The sequence below is a fragment of the Aspergillus undulatus genome (genome assembly GCF_047715775.1).
Source record: "Aspergillus undulatus strain CBS 261.88 unplaced genomic scaffold BDV17scaffold_26, whole genome shotgun sequence".
Taxonomy (NCBI): Eukaryota; Fungi; Ascomycota; class Eurotiomycetes; order Eurotiales; family Aspergillaceae; genus Aspergillus; species Aspergillus undulatus.
Genome location: NW_027396630.1, coordinates 229574 through 255541, shown reverse-complemented (window position 1 = coordinate 255541; position 25968 = coordinate 229574). Strand labels below are relative to the sequence as shown.

Below are 25968 nucleotides of genomic sequence, written 5' to 3'. Positions count from 1 at the left end.
TGCAATGTCTAGCAAGGGATAATAGACGGGCCAGGTAACCACCAAAGCCAATCTCTCTGCAGCTGATTTCTTTGTTTTTCCGATCTGTAACAAAACTTACAAAATAGGAAATAGTCCACCTCGTCCACAGGGTGTTAAAGCGAGGGGATGAGAGGAGTACGAGTCAAGTTGGACGAGATCCGAAGATGACGACTAGATGGGCTCCGGGCGAAGATGACGAAGCAAGGGTAGGCAGGCTGTTGACGGGAGGAAATCGCCCATCAGGACCGAGAAAGCATCGCTCAGTCTCGAGTTTCAAGGGAGTGTCCAGGAGATCCTCAACTCCAAAAGAAAATAAGATAAGAGAAGTGAAAAAGGACTGACACTGAGAGTGGGAGAACAGGAGGGGAGAGAAGAAAGAAGAGTTGAGTAGTGAGTCGGAGAAGAATTGGCGGCTCGATGGATGGCGGTTGAACTAGTAGTGGGCGGCCGAGTCCAGCTGTGGGTATGACGGTAGGAATTCGAGACACCGGGGCCCAGCCAAGACCCGACGTGAATCAATACTGGGCAACAAGGCGTTAATAATAGACGGAAAATCGATTATCGAATAGGGCTCAGATAGGGCCGCAGTATTGATGGATCGTAGGAAGGGGGAGTTCCAAAATTGCAATAATAATCAGATGCGTCCAAAACACGCGCCTAATTATAGGAAGCGATAGATAGCCGTGGTGTCAATGGTGAGGGAGTACTGAGTTCGGAGTACAGGCACCTCTGCCAATAGATGAAAGCGGGGAGGAGGATAAGAGCCTTGGGAACAAGGATGGTGGAAGCTGGAAGCCGAGCGAGCCGAGCAAGGCTGTGGGAAGAGAAGAGAAGAAGAGGGAGAGATGAGCGCAGAGATGATCGATCGTGGAAGGTGCAGCAGACTGCAGAGGGAGGGAAAAGGTCAGGGCAGATGGGAGGAGTCAAAGTGACTAAGTAAGGGGAAGCGATAGTGAATGACGGCAAGTTCCCGCCGCAGCGATCCAGTGGTGATGACGATAACCAGAGAGGGAGAGAGCTGGAGTCTGGAGAGGCTTATCAGAAACGACGGCGGGAGGCAACAAAACGAAACCAAACGAGGGGCAGGAGGGGACAAGTACAGAGTAAGCTACAGGATACCAGATCTGAATCAGGCTCGGTTCGCTGTCAGACACAAACGAGGTTGTTGCTGCGCATCAGATTCAGGTCAAACTGAAATCATCCACTCCCCCTCAACGCGAGGTCATGATGATCGCTCAGGCAATGGACAGCGGACGGCGCATCGTGATAGGCACGACCTGGTGTTAGCCCCAGGTACTGACGACTTGGTCCGGATGGGCGGACACGAATCATCGCCCCTCGATCAGAGTGGAGCCTAAAGGTGGATGGGTTTGGAATTTCTGGACCCTCAAGTTGAATCTCCTTGGCGGTGTAAGCTTGAGCTCTTACAGTTCTCCTAGTATCACTACGGTATGTAGATACAATTACAAGTAGTCACTGATGGCTAGAACGCCTTGAAGCCACAGTGCCTGGAGCACAGCGGCTCTCACGCAAACTATATCAACAGTGGTTGAAGCACAGGGCCAGGATAGCCCTGAAGGCCAAGGGTATGTATGCTACACCAGGAACCCAGCGCTACCTGGTCCCATCACCGTATAGTTCAGCAAGAGACTTTGGGTAACCCATGGATACAAAGCAGCGACTAGTCAGGTTGAACCTGAAGTCCATCCCTTTCATGGCCGGCTCATGCGGAGCAGCATTCGTTCCCCCGGCAGCTCTTTCCGAGCTCTACAAGTCTATGATCCTGGACGCCGTGTAAGAAGGACCTAGACTGGGGTGGAGGCCAGGCACAGGAGACCTGCCTGCGCTCTCAAGTCCTGACGGCATCCAGGCACGAGCGAAGATCCTTTCTTGTCGTTGTCCATAGTGGATCCACAGTTCTTCATGATGTCTGCGAGTTCTCCTCTTCTTACCGTTTCCGGCGCAGATAGATACCAGAGTTCAGGGCCCAGACGCTGGTTGCTGGTTGCTGGTTGATGGTGGGCGCAATGACGTTACCATTGATAGGGCGGGGCCTTGAACTTCGTGGAATATGGTAGCTCGACCCAAGCAACGTTAATACAGAGTAGAGAGAGCTATAGCGCTCCCGGCATGGAAGCGCGAAAAGTGTTCCGGAGTATGAGAAAAGCGGCCACCCCGATAGGTGGTGAAAATCCCCGTTTCATATGCCCATACATGCCACGCGGTACTTGCAGCAGTGTACCTTACATCCAGATCGTACAGTGATCCATCCACCCATCGTTGGCCTCGCAGTTTGCTCCTTCATCATGCCACCGTCGCGAGAAAGGTCCATACTTCATGCCGAAGCTAGTTCCTGTGGATTTCATAGACCCAATCATACAAAAGTTTTTGTCAAAACCTTGGTCGTTCTGTGCTAGAGTTGGAATCAGGACATGGTCGGGCAATCCCAGAGTATTCCCGGGTCTGTATGGAAACAACCTCGGCTTTTTGGCCGAGGTGCGATACCACTCGGTCGCGAGAAATCGGATGACATCTCAAGCATACCTTCTACCAAGAATATGATGGGTTGACACCACATGCTAACAGGATGAGGTGCTTGTTTCGACTAGAGGAGGTATACTACTGGCCCAAGCTGAGCTCGCCTGGACTCTGGTACACCATCGGAAGGGTTGGAGTAGTTACCCCAGAGTACTCTTGCCAGTCGCCACTGCCTCCAGCCTGGATCGGCAACTGTCTTCGCGAGCTCTGTCTGTCATAGCGTCACTTCCACTTCAGTTCCCTGTTCCTGGCTATCATCCACGCCCATCCCGCACTGGACACGCAATGTCGACCTCATGATCTTCCCCCACAGTTGCGACAACTGGCCGAAACGTGCTATAACACCCACCGTGCCGTCCGCTGGCCACTCTGGTCCTGCGCAACAGAGTTCTTCTTTGCAGGGACGGTACCGCACATAGTTAACGCTCCCCCAAGGTTCCTCGAGAATCGATGATCGTAGCAGGTTGTCAACTGTGGAGAAATGGTAGGGTCAAAGCTCGTTCCATTCAGAGTATCACAGACTCCCTAGAAGGTTAGACCCATATCTCGCCTGCCACATATAACTTGGCTATCTCTCGCGACCACAGATAATATTAAATTTTATATCTCATGAGATTATTGCTTAAGCTATATTATAATTATTTTAAATATATCAATAACTATAAAGTTATTTATGTTATGGGTTGATCCCATAACATGCACCGCGTAGCTTACGCGGCTATAGTCACGTGGTTCCTGCCCCTCCTGATCTGTTCTCTTCTTCAGCGATTCCTTCTTGTACATACGGCACGTTTAGATAGGAAGATCCATCTATTTACGTCCCCTTACAATTTATTTAATAAACTAATTTTTATTATTTTAATTTATCTGGAAAAGTTGTTTCATAGGACTTAAATAAGACCAGTTTTTAATATTAATTCGCTTAAATATTCTAAGATTAATCATATCTTTAAATTGGTAAAAATAAATTTATATTACTTATTATAGCTAGGCTTATTTAAAAGCTTAAACTTATAATAAATTAGTATTTTCAGTATCATGGTTATTCAATGATCTCTTGATAAGTTGTTGTTTTTCTTTAACTAAACTTCCAAGGAAGCAACATGGGGTTCGCCGAACCGCTTACTAGACTATTACTAAGGTTCGGCTTACTAAAAGCTTACTAACAACCCGCCGAAGAGGTAAAGCCCCATAACTGTAACAGGAAGATCCATCTATATACGTCCCCTTACATTATTTAATGTAATGAATAAAAGGGGAAAGCTAAATTTAATCTAGAGGTTTATATAATTATATATAGATCTTTTCATTACGGGGTCTAGCTTATTATTCTGCTATACTTGCTAATAAGTTTTTATAATAATAATCCTTAAGAATAAAATAAGTGATATTATTTTTTAAGATATTATTTTTTAAGCTATTATTTAGTATATTATTCTATATTATAGATTTTGATAATAGTATTAATATACAAGGATTAAGGAGAGTTCTACGCGGTCACGAGAGGCAGCTTAAGTTATAGGTAGCAGGCGAGATATGGGTCTAACCCTCTTAAGGGTAACCCCGCTATCCAACCACTGCTTCCCATGACAGCGGCTGCTGCATTTAGCCCTTCCTGTCCTTGCTCGACCTTCAACCGAACTGGCCCGGGCTCATTGTCGTCCCTGCACATGACTGCCCTGATACGACCCCTAAAGGCCAAGAGCCAATCGCGCCATCTGCACCATACTCCAGATGCATCTTACTCTCTCTCTACTTAAGTAGTGGCGATATCAAGGACTAGAATGCGAGAGGGGCAGGATTGGCCATGCACCAATCCTGATTCTTGATACACAGTTCCCCTCCGAAACTTGGAAGCCAGAGGGCACAGGGACAGCGCCAGTCGCGCCACATCAGCCAGCTTCTGCCCCTCCTCTTCGTCGGCTGGTCTGGGCCTGGTTTCAGGGTGGCAGGGGTCATATCAGGGCACCACCACTCGGAAGTTCTCAGGAAAAAGAACAAAGAAAAGGCCAACCACTCTAAGGCCAGCAATAACTCACGATCATCCTATTTAAAGATAACGGTCAGCTGCCCCTCGCCGGACTTCCTCCGGCGTAGTCTCGGATGTACCCTGATCAAACCGTAGGCACCTGCTCTAGCTGCTGATTAGCACGGGTACTTTCACGACTTCAAAGGATTTCGCCGGAATTGCTGAGCAGGAAGTCTTTTGAAGTGGACTGACCAGGCTACGATGAGAATGTTCAGTATTCTGTCCAATCGCCTGCCTGCCCGCTTTATGTCAAGGGACCGGTACGAGCTACAAACTATAAGCTGTGCCTCGTCCCGTTTCTCGGGCAACCCTCTCTATATCTGACTTTCGGTTCTGAGCCTCGTATCTCGATGCCTATCCAAAAACCCACAGGAAACCTTCCAGAGTACAATCGGCAGGAAAGGGAATCCCCTGCCCCGTCTGGCGATGAAAACCTCCAACCTCTCTCCCGGCGCCTCCCAGCACCTCCCAACCAATAACATGCCGTATGCTTTGCGTCCCACGTATACCCATGCACACTACATGCATATCATAAGCAATAAGATTATTCTTATTGCATAGTACATGGTACTTCCGGGTTTACGGCTCCGGTAAACGAGAGACGATGCTGATGTGGCGAGACGCGAGGGCCTCCGGAGTCAGAAGCCTCAGGTGATGAGGTGAAGGCGATATCGAATGCACAGTGACAGGCTGGGAATAGCCGCTTCTTCTAAACTTCGCCCTGGTGCGATCATATGGAGATGCGACTACTAACTTACCAAATTTCTCGCCTCGTACTCCGTATCCGACCTACGAAACTGAGGCTCAAGAGCTATGGTCGTATCTCCGAGGCCGCTTGCCGGCCTCAGAAAGACTAACAGTTTCAGGTTCGACTTTGCGTCAGCTTCCCGATCCTTATAGGGCTCAGATGCTCGCGTTATATTGTTCCTAAGAAGTTTCAGAGTACGGAGTGGTCGATCGAGAGGACTCCCTGTCACATGCAAGATCGCTTGATTCTTTGTATAGTCCTAGTCCAGTGGATACAGAATCGTGGACTGACTTGGGTAGGTAGCGCAATCGCATCTCCCTTCCTAGCTAGAGTCCGCCCGGCGGTGCCTTCCGTTTCCCATATACCTACGTACTGTTGAAGCAAGAGCAGAGGTGGAGGAAAACAAGACACATAATCAAAGGGTTCTCACAGCAGGGGTATTATAATAGCTCTTTTCAGCTACCTAGTATCATTATTATCGTCATTATGAATAAAAGCTGTCTTGAATCCTCAGTACTAAATATTCATCCCTCATCACAAGTGCCTACCAGTATAACATAGCATAGTACCGTACTCTGTAGTATCTAAATTGTATATGTAAATGTACATATATACCATCGTTCCATAGCCATTTAGCCAAGCCAAATATATCCATTAAGCCCACCGCGTCGGTTACCTAGGTATATAGTCCTCCTACCTTCCTCTCCAAGACACCAACCACAGAACCCACCATAACAGCCGCCTCACGCTCCCAGTTCCTTGCACTCGCCAGGGACCCAGGCTGCCCTTGACCCTGTCCTTCACCACCACGCCTCTCCAACCCAAACGACGCCGGAAGCTGCGACCCGCGCAGCACACACTCGCGAATCTCCCTCTTCAGCTTATCCCGATTCGAGCGGAGCGTGCGCGCCGATACACCGCCGCGATTCATAATCTCGTTCACGCGCGGCGAGAGGGACGAGGCGAGGGAGCGCCAGAAGTATGAGGGGAGTGAAGAGGTGTCGAGAGTTGATAGGAGGGGTTGGAGGAGGTTTGTGGTGGTTGTTAACTTTGAGTCCGGTAGAGAAGGGTGAGAAGGTGGTTTTATTGAGCTGAGGATGGACTCGAGGGCTTGGATGTCCTGGCAGCGAGAGGAGATCTCGGGGAGGGTTTTGTCGAGGTTGGGGAGCATTGTTAGGCCGCGGGAGAGATTGTTTAGGGATGCGACGGTTGTTGTTTGGATGAAGTTTTGGAGTGTGGAGAGGAGGAGGGAGGGGGTGAAGGTTTTATGATCATTGTCGTTGGGTGTTTTTGATGGTAAGGGTGAGAGGAGGTAGAGAACGTTGACGCCGGAAATCAGACGCGCTTTTGCGTCGCGTGCTTGCTTGTAGCTTGATTGTGTAGTTGAGGAGCCGTTGCTTGTGGCGTTTGATGTTGAGATGGAAAACCGGTTGATGGCTTGTTGCGCGCGCGCTTTGACGAGGTTCTCTGCCGGCATGAGGAGCTCGGTCTTCAGCGTCCGGATAACCTTTACCCGATCCAGGCCGTAGCCCTCCTCGCCTGGATTCGTGTCGGAGAGCAGTCGCCGCAGGCTCACAATCGTTGAAGCGGCGCGCTCGAGCGCACGGGTATCATCTCGCCCAGAGCCCGGACCTGGACCTGGCGACGCCGTCCCATCTTCAGTAGATCCAGACGCAAACCCCGAAAGCCCACCACGACCAGTAACCTCGACCATCTGCCCATCCAGCTGGCGACCCAGCGCAACACACCTCGCCACAGCCCTTGCAAGACGCACAGTCGCCAGCGAATTCTCGGCAGCGACCCTCGCCTCCTCCGCAGCCTCCCACTTGTGCAGCACCTCGCGCTCCAACCGCTCATACCCCTGCGAGATGGCAGCGATCTGCTCATCTGCCTCCTTGAGGATCTTGCCCGCAGCGGCGGTTTGGTCCCCCGTGTGCGTCAGCAAGGGCAGCGCTGATTTGGTGGTCAGCGTGTGGATATGCGTGTCAATCTCTTGGAGGTCGAACAGGACCCGGGAAAGCGGAGTTGACAGGTCCAGCGGTGAGTCTGTTGCATTGTTCGTGGCGACAACCAGCGAATTGGCAAATGAGGCTGGACTGAAGGAGGGGTCTAGGAAGGCCTCGTAGTCTATGTACGAGGGTTCCGCCATGCTTGCTTGGTCGGGCGCTTGAGCGAGTACGGGATAATTCGACTAGCTCTCAAGGCCGAGGTACCATCTAAAGAGATTCACGGAAATCTCTAGACTTTAGGCCCCAACTCAAAGAAAGTGGAACAATTATCCGCCTCAATGGTGACAGCCTGACAGGTGAGCTGTACTTTCGGTCTCGGTCTCAATGACTTGTTTAAGATGAACTCAATTAACACCTGGCTGCAATTCCATGTGACAGGTCCATTTGTAGCGTAGGGACCGCGACCATCATCGACCGCTGGTTGTGCGTGATGTCGGAAGTGTTGTTGACTGGTTGTCCTCATGCAGTCGAGGGACGTTTTATGTCGCCTGCAGGGGATCGCTTGTCGGCTTAGTCAGCATATACTCCCATCCACCGCGACGGACAGCATTTTCTTGAATTGTACAGGGATTGATCAAATGTTCCAGTATTGGTTCTTTTACCCTTACTGTAGATACTCTTATGACTCTTAAAAGCTTTGATTGTACTGCCGCTGAACGCTGCTTATCCGCATATGTCAAATGGATGGAAGTCTAGCTATACATAAATATATAAATATATAGATTGGCTTGATTCACCTTAATTGGCTCTAGGGTAGTAGCAGAGGCTCCTAGACCTCAGGGATACTGGAGTCTACTGTAGTCTTGATAAATCTATCATTCATCTATCATCTATCCATTCATTCAAGTCCAGGCTATTTCAAGCTTATTGATGGGATATACATGTAGGTTTGGGCATCAGAGGCCTGAAGAAGTAATGATCAGTGTACAGGCATGAGACAAGAAGACCGGGAGTCATCGTGGTCTTATGCCGTATTAACTAACTGAAGATTCGTGCATTGACATCAGGGTTAAGAAATGAAATGTTGAGCCAAGTGTCGCTATCTATATACATTTACACTACAGTAGGAGGTCTCGATACTTTTGAGGACATTGGGTCACATTGAAGATGGCCTAGGGTATCGCTATGCATTCATGTCAATCTCCAACTTTCTTGATACATATATGAGCGTATGGACAATGAGGCAACCAATCTCGACCGGTGAAACGGCCAAGGAGATGTTGCGCATGTCCAATTACCTAAATGTATGACTCTTTCCAGGTAACTCCTTCTTCTCCTTCTTCACACCAGACGGAGCCTTCAGCGCATTCTTATACGGATCGAACGGCTGCTTCGACGACGGAAGCCCGGACTTGGGCTGGGAAGCGTGAAGGACAGAGTCGGCCGCTTCATAGTTGAAGGGCGTTGCATCCTCAGCAGTTTGAGACTGGTTCTGTTTTTCCTTCCTCTTCTTCTCGCGCTTCTCTTTGCGGCGCTGTTTCTTTGTTGGCGATGAGTCGACGTCGAGGGGGATTTCATCGAGTTCGTGCTCGGGCTGGGTTTCGGGCTCAGCGGACGGTGAGGATATTTCGGCTTCGGCTGGTTGCTGTGCTGGTGCGGCCTTGCGCTTGCGAAGGCCGCCGAGTTCCTTGACGGTGAATATCTTGTTCTTGTCTTCTTCCTCTGGTTCCTTCCTTGGGGCTGGTGTTGGCGTTGGTTTGGGTGCTTGCGTGGCTAGCTTGTCGCGGGCTTCGGAGACTGTCCTAGGCATGGGTGGTAGAGGGAGGGAGAGGCGGAGGGCCTCCGCAGAGGCGACGATAGAGTACTCCGGTGGGGAGAGAGGTGGCGTCTGGGTATCCAGCACAGCGCCCCAGAACTGCGAGACGTCGCAGCGAGACGCGGTAACGGAAGATTCGTTTTGAGTTGTATGAGGCGGCGTCAGGAGGCCCTCGGTCTGTTGCGGAGTTCGCGTGGGCTTGACGTAGATGTCGCGCCATTCAGGTCCCGTGGCGCCCTCGGCCTTTGCTGCCTTGATGACTTCTAGCAAGGCTGGGGCGCGCTCTTTAGTGATTGGTGTTATGGGAGAAAGTGTTCTGAACAATGCGCCAATGTCTAGTGGCATAGCCTGGGCAAGTCGGAAGAGAATGTGCTTGGGGAAAACACATTGTACGCCTTCGTCTTCCTCACGCGCCACCTTGTCGCGCCATTCATGTACGGCCTTGAGAACGGCAAACTGCTCTCTGCTGAGGAGAGCAGGAGTGCGCACCATCAGGTCGTACCAGCCACCTGCGCCTTGTCCTGTTGCAGCGTCGTAAACAGGTCGCTCATACACCTGCAGCGCCTCATTCTTGGATTTCTCGAGCACGTAGTCGACGAGATTGTCGTCAGGCGTAGAGTTCTGCAGTAGCTCGTTGCGAATGTTGTCGTAGATATAAAGAAGATAGTGCGTATCGGAGCGAGCATAATCAAACATACCAGACGGAAGTGGTCGAATCCGCCAATCGGCCATTTGATACCTTTTGTCGGCCTCAAAGTTAACAAACTTTTGTAGCAAGAACTTCAGGCTCTTCTTCGGGTAGTTGAGAACATATGCCGCATGGTACGTGTCAAACATGCCCACAACGTACAGACCGAGATCGCGCTGTAGCCAGATAATATCCATGCTTGATCCGTGGAAGAGCTTGAGAATCTTAGGGTCTGCAAACACCTCGTTGAGCATCTGAAGCTCCTCCCTCCACGGCTTGAGCGTATCCACCACCCAGTCTTTCTCCCGAGTACTTATCTGCATCAGCGACACTAGACCATGATACGAATGAACATCGTGGTGCTCCAAATCGATCGCAATCTCGCTCGCCGTCCTCAGCTCGGCCAGCATCTCCTTCACTCCATCCAAAGTGTCCACGAACGTTGCAGTTGTCGACTCAAACGGCAGATAGTCAACTGGGGGCGATACGACGTAGGCAGAGCCAGGATACTTCGCAGCACGAATCTCCTTCTCGTAGGGGTTACGGTAACCCTGCGGCGCATCAGCGGGCGCTGTAAGCGACTGATCCAGCGACTCTAGAGCATGCGGTTTAGTTTTGAGCAACGGCTTAAACGGGGACGTATCGGTGGGATCAATTTGGTGCTCGAACTGGAGCTGAGGCTTCGAGATCTTAGACGGGCCATAGTCATAAACCGTGGGAAAGCCCTGCTCCTTCTTCGCAGCCTGTTTCTTATTTTCATTATCCGCTTGTTCCTGTGCCGATGGGCTCAGTTTCTTGATGACACCGGTGAATTCATCCAAGCATGCATCCGCCTTCTCCAGTAGCGCATCAATCACATCCACAATGCCCCGCCAATTATCCTCGACTGAATCTTCATCTGACAATACGGGCGCAGAAATGTCGGTCCCCGCAGTGGCTGCTTTGAGAATTGACGAGGTCAGCGAAAGAAGTCGGCCGCTTTGTTCGTCCAAGCCCTCCGAGACCTCTGCGTTTGAGGATCGGTGGAAGCTGAGATCTTCCACGGGGAGTTGTCCAACGGTGCGCGTCACCCCGATGAGAGAGTCCTGCAATCGTTTCTGGAACGGGGCGAAATCAGCGGCGGAATTCATTTCGATAGTCCCCGACCTGAGTTTCCAGAAAACTCAGACTCTTGGGAAGGGCTACGAAAGAAAGACGGTAGGCGGAGTGGAATAAATTTCTCTACGCGGAGCTGACCGCCTTCTGTACTCGGATGATATCCGTAGTTTCTCCGATATTCTGCTGGACTCTCGATAGCTCACTCTTCCACCTGCTCATCTTATCGTCATTCTCTAGTCCAGCGCTCAATCATTTAATTAAATATGGCAGCTTCGATAGCTCCCGAGTGTAACAACATTAAAGAGTACGCAACACCCTTATCCACCAACTTCCGAAGCAAAACTAATCAGCTATCTCTTTCAGAAAATACGACACATGCTTCTTGAAATGGTACAGCGAGAGTACGTTTCGTCTCACTTAGTTTTGACACGGACAGAGATTCTAACGAAATCGAAAAGAATACTTGCGCGGCAACACAGGCTCCAACGAATGCGAAGAGCTTTTCGCTAAATACAAGACTTGCCTCATGGTATGTTTCGCCACTCCGCAACGAAATCCACGCAGCATCCTCGAACTCGCACGGGAATCATCGAAACTGACTGGTGATGGGTAGAAAACACTCAAAGAGCGAGGTATCGATACGATGCTCGAAGAGGCGAGGAAGAACACACCCGAGACAGACGCTGAGTATAATCGACGAACGTGACGGACAGTGGCACATGCGGGACATTGATCTTAAACCTCCGATACTAGTCGCCTAGATTGCTCATCTATGGGCGTTGAAAAAGTTGGAATTGTTCTCGCCGTCTACACGCAGCTCGTCATACTTATACTCGCCACTCGGCTATTGAACGACGTCTTCTCTCCGTCATATACTATGTACTAACACTACGACATTGTACGATATATTCTGCATCTATTTGGGGCGCTTGGTTTCAGCGATCTTACTGTAAATACTTTCGCGGGTCATGCATCTTACTTTTAAAGCGTATACGAAGCTATGCATGCATTTTGCAGCGGCCGCTCCGGCACAATCACAATTGAAGCATGGTGTCAAAGTCAAGTGAGAGTCATCCGAGCGTTGTTCCAAAACGGCACCATACAGGTATCTGTTCCCTGTATCCCAGGTCAAACTCGGTGCCCCTAACTCTTCCTGAGAGGTCCCATCCTTGGTGGCGGGCATAAGCCCTGAAGGTCGGGGTGATATTTTTTTTTTAAAAAAAAAAGAAAATACAATAAGCGCCACCGCTTCCCAAGCCCTAGATCTATTCCTTCCGCAGTGTCTTCCTCCGCTGCTTAAGCATATACGAATACATCATAACCGAACCAGGCGCATACAACCCCAAAAAGAAACAAAAGATCCCCTTAACAAGCATGTTATCCGTAACCCCCATAGCCCGATACATAAGCCACCACTCACTCGCAATCCCAACGGGGTAGAGTCCCATAAAGAGAGAGTACCTAAGCCACTTCAACAGCCCAGGAACGCGGAACCCGGCCTGTAGAACGGCAAAATAACTATACCGCACAGCGTCTGCAGACGACCATGCAAGCAGCATAGCTGGGTATGCGGGTGATGGTGCGGTTGCGCCGGGGAAGGCATTGTTTATAGCCCAGACTTGGACGCTGCGCGCGAAGATCTGCGTGAATGTTGTGAAGATGGGAGAGCGGGTTAGGCCTTTGGTTGTTAGTTGCTTAGTACGGTAGTAAATAGGTAGACATTTGAGTTGGAGGATTAAGGTAGGTATAGTGCGCACCTGTCGCAGAGTGCAGGATTTCAACTACTGCCAGCGTCTGCGTCCATCGTGCTTGTGGTTCGAGAATGGTGTAGACAGATTCTGGGGTGTCGGAGGTGGAAGATAGGACAGTGACGAGGATGCGAAGCCACAGAAGGGCGCTGATGGAGTTATAGAGGAGGAGGTAAATCCTAGCAGGCGTTGATTGAGAAGGGGGCATTATTGTCTTGACTTTTGGAGTGTTGAGAGGGAGAATTTTGAAAAAGTTGTTCATGGCGTTGAGGTGATTTCTTAGCGGCGCACCAAGACTGCTAGATGGCTTGTGCCTCGGCTCTTTTTGGTAGGTGTCCTCATGTTCACTATCAATGCACCAGATTGTACCGGTGACAATTAGTAGAGCTGAATGATGACCTGCCTATAATTGAGCTATCAAATCTCCTGCTGAAGCTCTCAATTGAATGAATTGTACATTCGCCGCGTTGAGGCTTTGTTTAGTCCCAATCAAAAGGTCGATAATGATAAGAGACCGAGCAATGCGGGACTGGTAATCGCATAAGATTGTATCCAACGACTGGCAATTGAGGAGAAGGAGTTTGATCACTGAAGCTCGGCCGTATGCAGAGCAATCTAGCACGTTCGGGCAAAAGGATATTGACATCCCCTTTCATGGTTCCCGTCGTATGACCTCTACGCTTGGCCGATAAGTAAAGAATTGAAGCATCCCGGTGTTGGTGAGATCAGGCGACGGACCTGACAAGGATGCTTTCTTTCTACACCGCTGGATGAGCTTACATGATAGAGCTCGGTGTACCATCTCTCAATGGGATGGCTTGGTTAGAGCTTTACATAGTCAAACGGGTTATAGATCCGGAATCCGGATCAGGCTCGGGGTCTTGGGTGTGAGTCAGGTGACGAACTCAACAAGGGTGAACACAGCAACAAGGAGCTTAAGCCATTGTAGACAGTAGGATGAAGCAGCCTTGCGGTCGCCGATAGCTTCGAGACCACTTCAAAGCCCTACGTATCTAACCCGGCCTAGTGCAGAGTACATGGGTCAAATGACGATGACGATGTAAGAAAGAATACCAATCACAACAATTCCAACCTGATCGATCATCGATGATAAGCAATCCACCCCCAGAGTTCAATAAAAGCGCCATATAAAAAGCAACCATAAGCTAGATCGACAGGTGCCGGGGTGCGGATGTCTTCCCTCGGCCCTCAAGTGACCTGAGACCGCGTATTCTTGTTGCATCGCCTCCTGCACGACCCAACATCCTGGTCATAATCAGAATCAAAATGGCGGGGTAGCGGAGAAGCCGATCAACCGAGCACAGAGAATAAGCTCTCACCCCCTGAGCGGCGCACTGACTTCAACTGCAGGAGTGTAGACTGCAGACGCGGACATTGTTGTTACACCGCCATAACAAGGTCATCAGAGTTGTGGATTTGGCGGCGGTTAATCCTCATTTTGCAGGTCTCCATTCATGGGTCTGTGTAAATCAAGAAGTTTCTGTCCAATTGCTGTTGCTTGTTGGATGATCCCTCCAGTTAGCGGCTCGCGGAGCCTTGATATCAAATTTGACAGTGCCCACACCGACCGGTCCTTGCCGGCTGATTATGGATCTGAGCAGGTTGTAGAGTCCTATCCTGTTCAATTGCGCAAGTTTTGATTATCATCAATTTCAATTTCCGTGGTAGATAGTAGTCGTACAGATCCACCTCGAGTTGGCAGGGTCTGCTGACATGAAACATCGTTCAGAAATCATTGGTTCAAGAGGAATGACGTAATAAATGTTAGAATCTGGTCAATAGCAGTATCGCTAACCGGTATCAGAATTTGCCCGCCAGAGGGTCTATTGGCGGCTAAGGTTCGTCGCTCGATTTGCGGTCAGATGATGGTCTCTAGAGGGATGACGAGACATCGATATCTAAACATAGCTGCATGATGCATCTTGCCGTGCACGCCGCATTCCATGTCTCTCGGACCTCTCGGGAGGCTAGTCCAAGACAGTCCAACGCAGGTACCAGGAGGGTCAACACACATGGCGGGGTTGGAACTTGGCAATCAGGAATTGGAACCGGGCTCCACCTGACTAGTCATGCGAAAAGTTTCATTTTAAGTGATGGACGAGGAATACCAAGGTTGAGCGGCCACTTTGCCAGGACAAGACCACGAACAGACCTGATGCTACTCAGCGGTAGCAGAGGGAAAGACTTGAGAAGAAGAAGACCAATGTCTCAGTATCTAAAAATAGCGAGCAAAAGGTGAGAACAGACTTCACCAGCGGCTAGGGTTGATGTTAGATTCTCTTATCGAGGAACGGTGGGCCTATCAATGAGCCGCAATGCACCAATAAAAGGACACGCTTCATGCACACCAAAGCCATCCATGTCCAATCTTGCCTTGGGATTCTTGTCCATGCAGCCAAGGCCGAAGCATGAGTCGCGAGGAATGGAGCGTTGAGTGGATGACATCTAGCTGGAGGCTGATAGAAGTTACCAGGTGTAGCCGCGTAGCGAAATGCCGGAGAGCGATAGGCATCACCGAAACTCAAAAGCACAGACGGCGATCGAGTCAAGTGGCCCGTGAGGTCAAAGCTTTGGTCTCAAACAATCACAAACCCAGTGTGCCGTCGAGCCGCCCGGCCTGGCAGGGATTGTTCGAATTGTTGACAGGCAATTGGCCTGGCAGCCGCTAAGAAACTGATCACACCAGAAAGATCCATCTGTCCGCACTCTGCACGGAGCGAGATGATAAAGAAAGGGTTCCGTCGACCGAAGTTGGGAGGTGGGGAGGGGGTGGAAATGGCGAGAGATAGCCGGATGCGGAAATAGTGAGGTGTGGGCAGCCTGCGAGTACCGCCGCCGCCCCCGGCGCACGCACGCACCGGGCCAGGGGTAAAGGACGCTAGAGTCTCATGGATGGCACAGTCAGTATGACTGCATTTTATTGTCGAATTTCTATACGTGCAGCGAGTGGCTGCGGCGGATGTGGGAAATTCCCCTTGCATCTTGCATCAGCTTCTGAGGCTTGGGACGAAGAGGTCGGAAATCAACCATCCGTAGTCCGCATCGCTTAAGTATGATTCCCATATGCAACTGATTGATTTGTGTCTGCTGGGGACAATAAATTAGACATTCCAGAAGAGCAAGCCGAACTTGCCACTGCGGGAGCCAATTCTTGCCAGGAACAAAGCGCGGAAACATGGGTCGAGGATTCAGGCACAGCGGCGGTCCATGGGTGATGGTGTGGTGTGGAGGTGGAGTGGGAAGCCGAACGTCTCCTGAATCACTCTTCAGTCTGAACAAAGTCAACGTAGATTGAAACAATACTCTACCAAGACCAACATCTGCAAGTCTATCTACTCCGGTGTAAACAGGCTGCATGGCCGAGTCTGCGTAAGAGTCAGGAATCCTTCGTTCTTCATTAACCATTATTATTATTACAATATTTTCTTTACTTTTTCGCCAGTCTGCAAGTCACGCAAAAGCATCGCCGAGCTCCACCCTCCAGCCCAACTAATCTCTAAGGAGGTCCTCCCCTCTTTTCTGTTCCCTGAAAACGAAACCTCCCCCTCTGGGGAATAATCAATCTTCCTAGTGCTGCTCTAGCACAATTATACAATTACAGAGTCTCTGGATTTGTCTGTACTACTTCTCTGCTACCTACCCCTCTCCCGCTCTAGCACTGTGTTTCAGCTGCAGTCTACTGCCCGTTAATACGCCCTGATATATCTCCATCTTATCGTCTCCTTTCCGCTGCCCCTGTTTTTGTCTACTATCTGATCTGCTACTCGACGACTTCTGCCTCCGTTAATCTCTCCAATCCCGGCGCTTCTCACTCTGAAACTCGCGCACCCTCCCACGTCTGGTCTTCTTCCTCTTCGTTTCAAGTCTTACAGTCAGTCCCTCCAGCTCCTCCAGTTCACCATTATTTCCTCCGTCCTCGGGCGATTCCAATCCCCAGCCGCTACTTTGTCCTGCCCGATCGCGCTTCCCGAGTCCATCTTCTCTGCCCGGTCACTCTGTATTTCTTCGTTCAGGATATTGACTCGCTGCAATCTTCAGCTCAGATTCTCTGCGACCTGACAATTGAATTGGAAGCGCAGTCAAAGCACCTCAACTCGCAATTCGCGACAAGTTTTCCAACGCGTCCGATAAGGGGTACATCCGCCTACCGATCGCCTCCAGCCTGCCCGAAACACCGATGACCGGCCGTTGATTTTCAACAATTCGTGTCAGTTCGTCCACCATTCGTGCGATCGTCCCGATACTCGTCGTTCCTCGAGATATCAGGGTCGGAATAACTGATCGTGTGCCCCTAACGCACATTGAACACCTGATCCTTCCTTTCACATAATGTCGGTTGCGACGATGCTGCAACCTGCGTCCAGAGCTTCCACTTCCTCTTCCTCGTCTTTTCAACCAGTCACACGTCAAAACACAATGTCTTCCCACGACACTCGCTCCCTTCGTCAATCGAAGCGGCTCTCCGTTACCGCTCTCTATCTGTCGATGTCTGCGAAGGACAGAGACCTTGAAATTTCCGATGATCTGGCGAGAGGTGAGTTGTACCTAGTCAAAGATGTACTGTCTTGTATTGACAGCCTGAACTAGCTCAAAAATTCCTGCGTGAACTGAAGTCCAAGATTTCTTCACAATCAAAGAAGAATTTCGTCCTGGAAAAGGATGTGCGCTATTTGGATTCACGAATAGCCTTGCTAATCCAGAACCGCATGGCTCTGGAGGAGGTAAGCCAAATCGGTTGCCCTATCTTGTCTCTGCTAGATGCTTACAGATTTTATAGCAAAATGAGGTTGCGAATCGCCTAGACGATACTGTCGACCCCCAAGAAGGGTTCTTCCCCAACGATGATAAAACACAGAAATACGGCAACCTTCTCTTCCTTCTCCAGACCGAACCGCGCCACATTGCGCATCTATGCCGGCTAGTCTCCATGTCCGAAATTGATTCCCTTCTTCAGACGGTCATGTTCACAATCTACGGAAACCAGTACGAGAGTCGCGAGGAACACCTGCTACTCACCATGTTTCAGTCTGTTCTCACATACCAATTCGATAATACTCCCGAATACTCCTCCCTCTTGCGGCAAAACACTCCTGTTTCGCGAATGATGACCACTTACACCCGACGCGGGCCCGGTCAAAGCTACCTGAAACAGGTCTTGGCGGAGCAGATCAACTCATTGATTGAGCTGAGAGATGTCGACTTGGAAATCAACCCCTTGAAGGTCTATGAGGCCATGGTGAAGGATATAGAAGAAGAAACCGGATCGCTACCAGACAACCTCCCGCGCGGTGTCACGGCTGAAGTCGCTGCAGAAAACCCGCAGGTGCAGGCCATCATTGCCCCCCGCTTAAAGAAGCTTACAGACCTTGCAAACTCTTTCCTTACGACGATCATTAATTCTGTGAACCAGGCGCCTTATGGTATCCGCTGGATTTGCAAGCAAATTCGGAGCTTGTCGCGCCGCAAGTATCCTGATGCTCATGATCAGACTATCTGTACACTGATCGGAGGCTTCTTCTTCCTGCGCTTTATCAACCCAGCTATCGTTACTCCACGATCATACATGTTAATTGATGCAACACCCGGAGACAAGCCTCGTCGCACGCTGACTCTGATTGCCAAGATGCTGCAAAACCTCGCCAACAAGCCTTCGTACGCAAAAGAACCGTATATGGCCAAGCTGCAGCCCTTCATTCAACAAAACAAGGAGCGCGTCAACAAGTTCATGCTCGATTTGTGTGAGGTGCAGGATTTCTACGAGAGCTTGGAGATGGACAACTATGTTGCACTGTCTAAGCGAGACCTCGAGTTGCAGATCACTCTGAACGAAGTGTACGCCACTCACACTTTACTGGAGAAGCATAACGCAGCTCTAGCTCAAGATCAGCCTTCTCATCTGCAAGAGATTCTACAGGAGCTGGGACCTGCCCCTCCTCAACTACCACGCAAAGAAAACCGAACCATCACGGTCCCGCTGTTTAGTCGGTGGGAAACCGCGCTGGATGACTTGACGTCTGCCCTTGATATTACGCAGGAGGAAGTTTTCTTCATGGAGGCCAAGTCTACTTTCGTTCAAATCTTGCGGTCCCTTCCGCCACACTCGTCGGTAGCTCGTCGCCCTCTTCGCCTGGATCGTATCGCTGAAGCGGCTGCAACTTTGAAAAATGACGCGGTCATGGTTCGTAAGGGCATTCGAACCATGGAGCTTCTTAGCCAGTTGCAGGAGATGGGAGTCATTGATCGATCTGATGAATTCAGCCTTCTCCGCGATGAAGTCGAACAGGAGCTCGTACACTTGGGCTCCTTGAAGGAAAAGGTTGTGGAAGAGACAAGGCAGCTGGAATTGGTGTACTCAACGATCCGTGACCATAACGCCTATCTCGTCGGTCAACTGGAGACGTACAAGTCTTACCTGCAGAACGTTCGCAGCCAGTCCGAGGGCAAGCAAAGGAAGACCCAGAAGCAACAAGAGTTGGGCCCCTACAAGTTCACCCATCAGCAGCTTGAAAAGGAGGGCGTGATTCACAAGAGCAATGTCCCAGAGAATCGGCGCGCAAACATCTACTTCATGTTCAAGAGTCCATTGCCTGGAACTTTCGTCATCAGTCTCCATTACAAAGGTAAGAACATAACATAATCTGAATTGCTGGAGCACCTTTGGTTAACCACATATTATAGGTCGTGCTCGGGGCCTCCTGGAATTGGATCTTAAACTCGACGATTTGCTCGAGATGCAAAAGGACAACCTAGAAGACCTTGACTTGGAGTATGTTCAGTTCAACGTCACCAAGGTGCTTACCCTCCTGAACAAACGCTTTTCGCGTAAAAAGGGCTGGTAAAGGGGTGTCTCTACTTACACCTCTTCGTATATCTCTAATTGAGATATGCAAAACATTCAATAATGTGGCTCACATGACTCGAGGAGAAGTCTACTCAGTCCTCAGCCGGGCACATCTCACCTATGTCATGGGACGCCTGAATCGACCTGACGACGCAACCGCTGACTCACCCGTGCCATTGAGTCGATTAGCACACATTTGTTTCCATCTATGCCGAAGGGACTATGTCAACCTACAGCGAGCCGATCAATGACGCCCTCGTGGTCCTTTGGCGTTTTCAGATTCGACGGAGGTGATTTGTCGATGTGGCAGCTGTACACTTTCAGCGTGAGAAGGCATCTGATCTCGCTGGTCGGGAACGAGCATCTACACGTTCAGCAGACTGCTGCTACTTGATTTCTTTGTTTTATATCCGTTATACCCCGTTGAACGCTATTGCATGTGTTCTGTTCTCTGTTGCTTGATGACACTTTCTATGTTCTCATCTCTATTAAACATTCCATTTGTCATGTCCATTATTTGTCGACCATGTCTATATGTATTTGTATGTACTGAAATTAGCGTTCTTGCTGCCATGCGAGCTATAATGAGGAAGGTCTTCGCTATGACAGCACTAGCAGCGAATGCCCGTCAGCATTGTTGTGGTCTTCGGCCAGTTATACCCATTATTATAAATGTGAATAGGGATGTTTTGTCATGAACAAGAGGCTCTCCGTTCCGGTACGCTGGATGTTGTAACTGTAGATGGCAGTCTTTGCCGCACCGACGTCACCCGGGTGGCTGATTGAGGATGACGTGAGGCGAGGCAACAGCGGTCTTTTTGGCACAAAGACATTATTGAGGCAATGCGAATGGTTTCGCAAAGCGACATCCTGCTTCGCTCCTCCAGTCAAAGATCCAGAGTTGAGCGCGTGGATGGCCAGCAATCAGCATCGTGGTTGACCGCCTTAACCCCTCCTGAAGTTGACTAGTCCGACTTGTTCTGCTGCTTCCGTCTCCATCTGGTCCACGCCTTGTCTTGAACGTCCATTCTCCCTCTGTCCTTATTTTTCCTTCTCCTGCACTGCCTCTCACTTTCAGCGCTCCTCTGTCTCTTGGCTCCAGCTTTTATTTGAGTGATCAAGGACTTGAAATCCCTTCGGCGGCTACAGACTACCGTTGAACGACCATCTCCATTTAGTTGTCCCTCTCCACTCTCCCGTCCCTCGCCCCAATCAACCTGCCCTCCTCCGACCACGGGGACCTGCTACCACATCTCAAAGCCCGTCATCTTTCAACGCAACCTAACCCTACCCGCTTGCTATCATAATGGCATCCCCCGCGTCCAAGTACGACGACTATGACTTCCCCACCACTGCCCCGGAGCCTAAGCCTGGCCACCCTGGCCATACCACCGCGGACCAGGATGCCAAAGTAGAGCAGCTCCGGAGTGAACTCGAAGCGGAGGGTTACACGGAAAGACTGGATACTTTGACCCTGCTGCGCTTCTTGAGAGCACGGAAGTTTGATGTTGCTGCATCTAAGCTCATGTATGCTGCCGCCGTGTCCCCCCCTGAGTGTCGATCTGTCCCCGGATTGTCCGGCTAATCTTTTCCTTTTCTTGACTATAGGTTTGTCGAGAGCGAGAAATGGCGGAAAGAGTTCGGCACAGATGACCTGGCCCGTACCTTCGAGTATACCGAGAAGGCGGAAGTTTTCAAGTACTACCCCCAGTACTATCACAAAACGGACAAGGTGGGTTGAGATACTGTCCTATTACCTTTCGATGTTGGGAGCTGCGTCACCTAACATCACCGGTCTCTAGGATGGACGTCCCGTCTACATCGAGAAGCTCGGCGGCATTGACCTCAAGGCTCTGGAAAAAATCACCACCGACGACCGCATGCTGAAAAATCTTGTGACTGAGTACGAGAAGCTTGCGGACCCCCGGTTGCCCGCCTGCTCACGAAAGTCCGGCAAGCTGCTAGAAACATGCTGCAGTATCATGGATCTCCAGGGTGTTAGCCTCTTCAGTGCTTCATCTGTATATGGGTATCTCAGCCGGACGTCCAACGTCTCTCAGAACTACTACCCCGAGCGACTTGGAAAGATGTACCTGATCAATGCTCCCTGGGGCTTCAGCACTGTGTGGAGCGTAGTCAAGGGCTTCCTTGACCCCGTCACTGTTGAGAAGATCCACGTTCTTGGTTCAGGCTACAAGAAAGACCTCTTGGCCCAGGTTCCTGCAGAGAACCTCCCCAAGCAGTACGGCGGCACCTGCGAGTGCGAGGGAGGCTGCGAGTATAGCGACATGGGCCCCTGGCGCGAACCCGAATGGGCCAAGGAGCCTAAGTGGGCTACCCCCAAGGAAAATAAGCCCGAGGCCGCTACTGAGAGCGCGGAAAAGAGCACGGAAGCGCAGGAGGCTACTGCTCAACCCACTGCATAGAGCCAAGAACAAGAACAAGATAAGATTGTGGTCTGATATATATTTTCTACTCCATTTCATCCCTCCATCCATCCACTATCTATTTCTTGCCTGGAACCTGTGTTTCTATATCCTGGTATCTTGGATCAATATGGTAAAAAGCTCTTGTCAGGCTCTTTGCACTATTTCCCTTTCTCGCTGGACTGTCTTCTCTTATCTTGACATAGATTACCGTCTCCTCACCATACTTGCTCCACTGCCGATGCCAGCCTGAGCTGATTGTATCTCTTTCTCCGTCCATCATCATGGCCACTGTTCATCGGCCTGTCGTGTTTGTTCTGTTCGTTCTTTTACTTGTCTTGTCCTTTTCAGCTGAAAATAGATATCGAATGCGGTGTGTGCGGCGCAAGATTCCCAGTGTTTATAGATTGGTGCTGAAGGGGTTAGCGGTTAGCTTGAAGTTTGGGGATTGAGGTTGATGTTGGACAGAATAATGCATTCGAATGACTGACACTAGAATATCAAGCACCCGACCTTCAGCCAGAGATCTAGGCCTATCGAAATTTCGTAGTTCTTCAGCTAGTATTGGGTTACTTGTAGAAAAAACAGTCATTCCTTGAATCAAACTAGGTATGGTATCACCCTAACACAAACGCCATTCCTAAACTCGAAAGCCAGATTGGATGTTATAAATAAAAAGCGACAAAGACCCTTCAACTGAAATCATATCTTCTCCACAAACTCGACTGCCCTCCCAGCCCGCTCCGCTTTACCAACTATAGAAGCCAGCGCGATCCCATCCACGCCGTCGGAACTGGAGACCGCGTCCTCGTCACCAGGTACAGTTTCACCCTGGAGTCTGAGCAGCGTCCGCAATGCATCCTCGTAAACCTCTGCCATTTCACCGTTCCGCCAGCGAGAAGCTTCCTGTTCTGTCCCGAGGGGCATATCGAGCTTCCATTGTGCTTGCGTCGATTTCTTCGAAGAGGGTTTTCGTCTGTATCTCTTCTCTGCGTTGCTATCCTTAGACGTGGCACCTTCTCCTGACTGTCCGTTCGCATTCGCGTTCGCGTTCGCATCTGCATCCTGCATCTCGACATCCTCTTCACCCTCCTCAGTTTCACCCTCCCCATCCACTTCATCCTCATCTAAATCCTTATCCTCCTCCTCGATAACCTTCCCCAGCGCCTCAACATACCCCCTCGCCGCCTTCCCCGGCGCATCCCTCCTCAACTGCGCGACCGTCGTGGTAAGCGACTCCAACTGCGCATAAAGCGCCGTGACCCTAGCCGCAAGTTTCCCATCGAAGGGCTCATACTCGACCGTCTCGAGTTCTGTCGGTGCGGTGAATGCTTCTGGAAAGGGAAACTCCGGCGACGAATTATCCAGTCCGTTTATTGAGACACTGCTAGAAGCGGATGTGAATGTGCGGGTGATGAACTGCATTCAGGACAGAACAGAACCAGGTTAGCTTGTGCCTTTCGTACCGTAGGAGGGGTAATTTGGACAGAATAGAATAAGTGATTGACGTACATCATCAACGAGCTCGCGGACGCGCTCGCGCATGGGGTCTGGCTCGTTGTCATTGTTTGGGGCTGCGGAGGGCGGGAGGTGCAGGTCGAGTTTTTGGCGGGAGAGGGCGACCGTGTTGCCGTGGAGGTAGGTGAAGTCTGCGGGGGATTGGAGCTCGATTTTGCGGTAGTGCCCGGAGTCCATTTTGTTTATCGTGGTCTGTGGTGGTTGGAACACAGTGCGACGGTGTATCTATCAGTCGGTGTTTGTAGATAGGCGGGCTGTCTCCGGCTTGGATCAGTTAGACGCGTTGGAGGGTATAGTGCCTTTATGCCTGGACCTTTTTGCCTGAATAATAAGGCTAAAAAGAGGGAGCGTTCCTCAGGCAATAATCTATGCAGATCACCCCCACGATGACATCATTTTTGCTCGATCGGCTTCCTCATCTGGTTTTAGGTGTGATTTTCGCCGGTTTCAGGGAGAAACTAGCTCATCTATCTTCAGAGTACGAACACTATCACACACTAGATCGATCCTTCCTTTCCTCTGAGATTTACAGAGGGGCAACCTGAACCACTACCTAACTATGACACCTCCTACGCAGATCTAACCAGTGCCAGGAAGGACGGAGATGCAAACCTGCAATGAACACCGACATCCAGCTCATTGACAACACGGCCCCTGCCGGGCGCAACCCCGACGACGCAGGAGGCTTCTCCTGGACAAATACGACGACCAGCAACGGGTCTAGACTATGGAGTCGGCCGTCGATACGTGCGGAGCGGGCGAAACGGAGGTACGCGAAGTGGCAGCCTGAGCGGTTCGGCATTGGTCCCGAAGGGGCTCCTGCTCCTGCTTTTGCTTCTGCTAGCGCTGCCGAGCTGCCTGAGTCTGAAGGGCCGTCGTCGTCAGACAACGAAGGGGGGTTGTTGCGGGCAGGGACAAATACGAATTCTCTTGCCAATGCGAGCACGATTCAGGAGGGTGCTAGTACCATCAACTACCGCAATGGGTACCAGTCTGATACACAGCCCCTATACGAGCAGACAAGCGAGGCAGCAACGGGAGAACAAACCCAGCAGCAAGATTTCGGGACCGGTGCCAGCAGAACAGGGAAAGAAATTAGAGCTTCTGGTAGTGGAAGGGGAACAACGCACCAGGCGAAGAACCACCCTAAGATTTGTGGCCTCAAACCAGGGAGTGAGCTCGACATTCTCTACGAAAACCAGCGCGGCTGGTTCTTATTCGGTATCCCGCTCTACTCCAATCAATCACTGCTCAATATCGACCCGGCACCCTGGCAGAACGCCAGCGGCAAGCGCAGCTTCGTGAACATCACAAACGCTCAAGTTCCCGACCCCAGCTGGGAATGGGCCTGGAAGACCTGGTACGTTGACATGTCCGGTGATGTCGATGAGCAGGGTTGGCAGTATGCGTTCTCGTTTTCGTTATCATCACATTGGCACGGGACGCATCCGTTTTGGCATTCGTTTGTGCGCCGCCGCCGGTGGGTGCGGTTACGTGTCAAGAAGGTTTCGCCTTCTGATCGCGAGCGGTGGCGGCGAAGCAGGACGGGATTGGAGATGGGGCATACGCTTAATGAAGATTACTTTACGATTCATACTGCGGTGAAGAAGAAGAGGGCTTCTAGTTCTGAGCGGGCGAGTAGGGCGACATCGCTGAATTTGGGGAGGGTTATGGCAGATAGAGAAGAGGGAGTGGTGGATGAGATTAGAAATGTCCCTGCTTTGATGTATGCGATCAAGGCGGCGATTGTGGACAGGGAAAAATTGGATGCTGTTAGGAAGTTTGTTGATGATGGAGGCGACGAGCTCTATTATCTGGACGGAAAAGTATACTGTCATTCTTTTTGTACAAATTGTAACAATTTGCTAATTTCCTGTCTAGATCCCCGAGATCATGACCCGCCTCGTCTACCAAACATCCCGATGGCAGCTCCTCACATACCTACACGAAACTATCCAAGACATCTTCGAACAACAAAAGCAGGAGTCGAGCAGTGAACAAACCAGACAAGAAACCGAAGACCTCCGCTGCAAACAAGAATACCTCTCCCGCGCCGCAGGCACAGCAGTTAACCACGTCGGCCCGGATGTACTCCAAGTCCAAGAGCCAGACGCAGATGCAGAGACCGACATCGATAACCACAGTAAGCGGGCATATATTCCGCCCGCTGAGATTCTGAATCCTCCCACAGGGAATAGGAGGGATAGTCTCTTGTCGAGAGTCCGGGACTCTGGTAAGTTCTCATTTAAACCAATGAACAATGGGGGTGAGATCAAGGGGATTCCGCGCGACGCGGAGATTGGACATGACTTTCATATTTACTGAGACATGGGCTGGATTGTCTATGCTTTCGTTTTCGTCATCGATACCCTTTCTTTTTTTCCTTTCTGTCTGTTTGATTTATAGGTAGTAGGGTGCTGCCTGGTTTGGTCTACCGTCGTTATGGGAACAGCTTTTAGATTTTCTTAGCATCAGTGGGACGAATGAAGCAGTTTTAGGCTGCCAGTACCGAATTTTTGTTCACGAT

General features: G+C 50.5%; 8 protein-coding genes across 8 annotated transcripts; 4 read left to right on the top strand and 4 right to left on the bottom strand.

Moving 5' to 3' along the window:
* Positions 1-6012: 6012 nt before the first annotated feature.
* Positions 6013-7485, bottom strand: BDV17DRAFT_282019 (Golgi transport complex subunit COG5; the record flags this gene model as incomplete). The annotated part of the gene is made up of 2 exons (XM_073760132.1): positions 6013-6094; positions 6158-7485. 2 exons carry the CDS (start codon positions 7483-7485, stop codon positions 6013-6015), a joined length of 1410 nt encoding a protein of 469 aa, XP_073615287.1.
* An 888-nt stretch (positions 7486-8373) lies between these two features.
* BDV17DRAFT_264316 (exosome nuclease subunit RRP6) lies at positions 8374-10946 on the bottom strand. The gene has a single exon (XM_073758001.1). The coding sequence runs from the start codon at positions 10917-10919 to the stop codon at positions 8580-8582; it is 2340 nt and encodes a 779-aa protein (XP_073615286.1). The 5' UTR covers positions 10920-10946; the 3' UTR covers positions 8374-8579.
* Positions 10947-11150: 204 nt separating this feature from the next.
* Positions 11151-11593, top strand: BDV17DRAFT_291665 (uncharacterized protein; the record flags this gene model as incomplete). Its single annotated transcript, XM_073762179.1, has 4 exons — positions 11151-11191; positions 11251-11288; positions 11346-11416; positions 11501-11593. The coding sequence occupies 4 exons, from the start codon at positions 11151-11153 to the stop codon at positions 11591-11593; spliced, it is 243 nt and encodes an 80-aa protein (XP_073615285.1).
* Positions 11594-12152: 559 nt separating this feature from the next.
* On the bottom strand, positions 12153-12897 carry BDV17DRAFT_291664 (putative membrane protein; the record flags this gene model as incomplete). Its single annotated transcript, XM_073762178.1, has 2 exons — positions 12153-12565; positions 12645-12897. 2 exons carry the CDS (start codon positions 12895-12897, stop codon positions 12153-12155), a joined length of 666 nt encoding a protein of 221 aa, XP_073615284.1.
* A 3841-nt stretch (positions 12898-16738) lies between these two features.
* Positions 16739-19431, top strand: BDV17DRAFT_97122 (Ras GTPase activating protein IRA2). The gene is made up of 3 exons (XM_073765420.1): positions 16739-17190; positions 17244-17377; positions 17434-19431. Exons 1-3 carry the CDS (start codon positions 16986-16988, stop codon positions 19291-19293), a joined length of 2199 nt encoding a protein of 732 aa, XP_073615283.1. The 5' UTR covers positions 16739-16985; the 3' UTR covers positions 19294-19431.
* A 1372-nt stretch (positions 19432-20803) lies between these two features.
* Positions 20804-22181, top strand: BDV17DRAFT_282016 (SEC14 family lipid-binding protein; the record flags this gene model as incomplete). Its single annotated transcript, XM_073760131.1, has 4 exons — positions 20804-21024; positions 21106-21229; positions 21300-21826; positions 22130-22181. 4 exons carry the CDS (start codon positions 20804-20806, stop codon positions 22179-22181), a joined length of 924 nt encoding a protein of 307 aa, XP_073615282.1.
* A 367-nt stretch (positions 22182-22548) lies between these two features.
* Positions 22549-23691, bottom strand: BDV17DRAFT_264300 (uncharacterized protein). Its single transcript, XM_073758000.1, has 2 exons — positions 23436-23691; positions 22549-23342 (listed from the first exon to the last, which is right to left on the bottom strand). The coding sequence occupies exons 1-2, from the start codon at positions 23616-23618 to the stop codon at positions 22626-22628; spliced, it is 900 nt and encodes a 299-aa protein (XP_073615281.1). The 5' UTR covers positions 23619-23691; the 3' UTR covers positions 22549-22625.
* Positions 23692-23912: 221 nt separating this feature from the next.
* Positions 23913-25951, top strand: BDV17DRAFT_264298 (uncharacterized protein). Its single transcript, XM_073757999.1, has 2 exons — positions 23913-25267; positions 25323-25951. The coding sequence occupies exons 1-2, from the start codon at positions 24059-24061 to the stop codon at positions 25764-25766; spliced, it is 1653 nt and encodes a 550-aa protein (XP_073615280.1). The 5' UTR covers positions 23913-24058; the 3' UTR covers positions 25767-25951.
* The last annotated feature ends 17 nt before the right edge of the window (positions 25952-25968 follow it).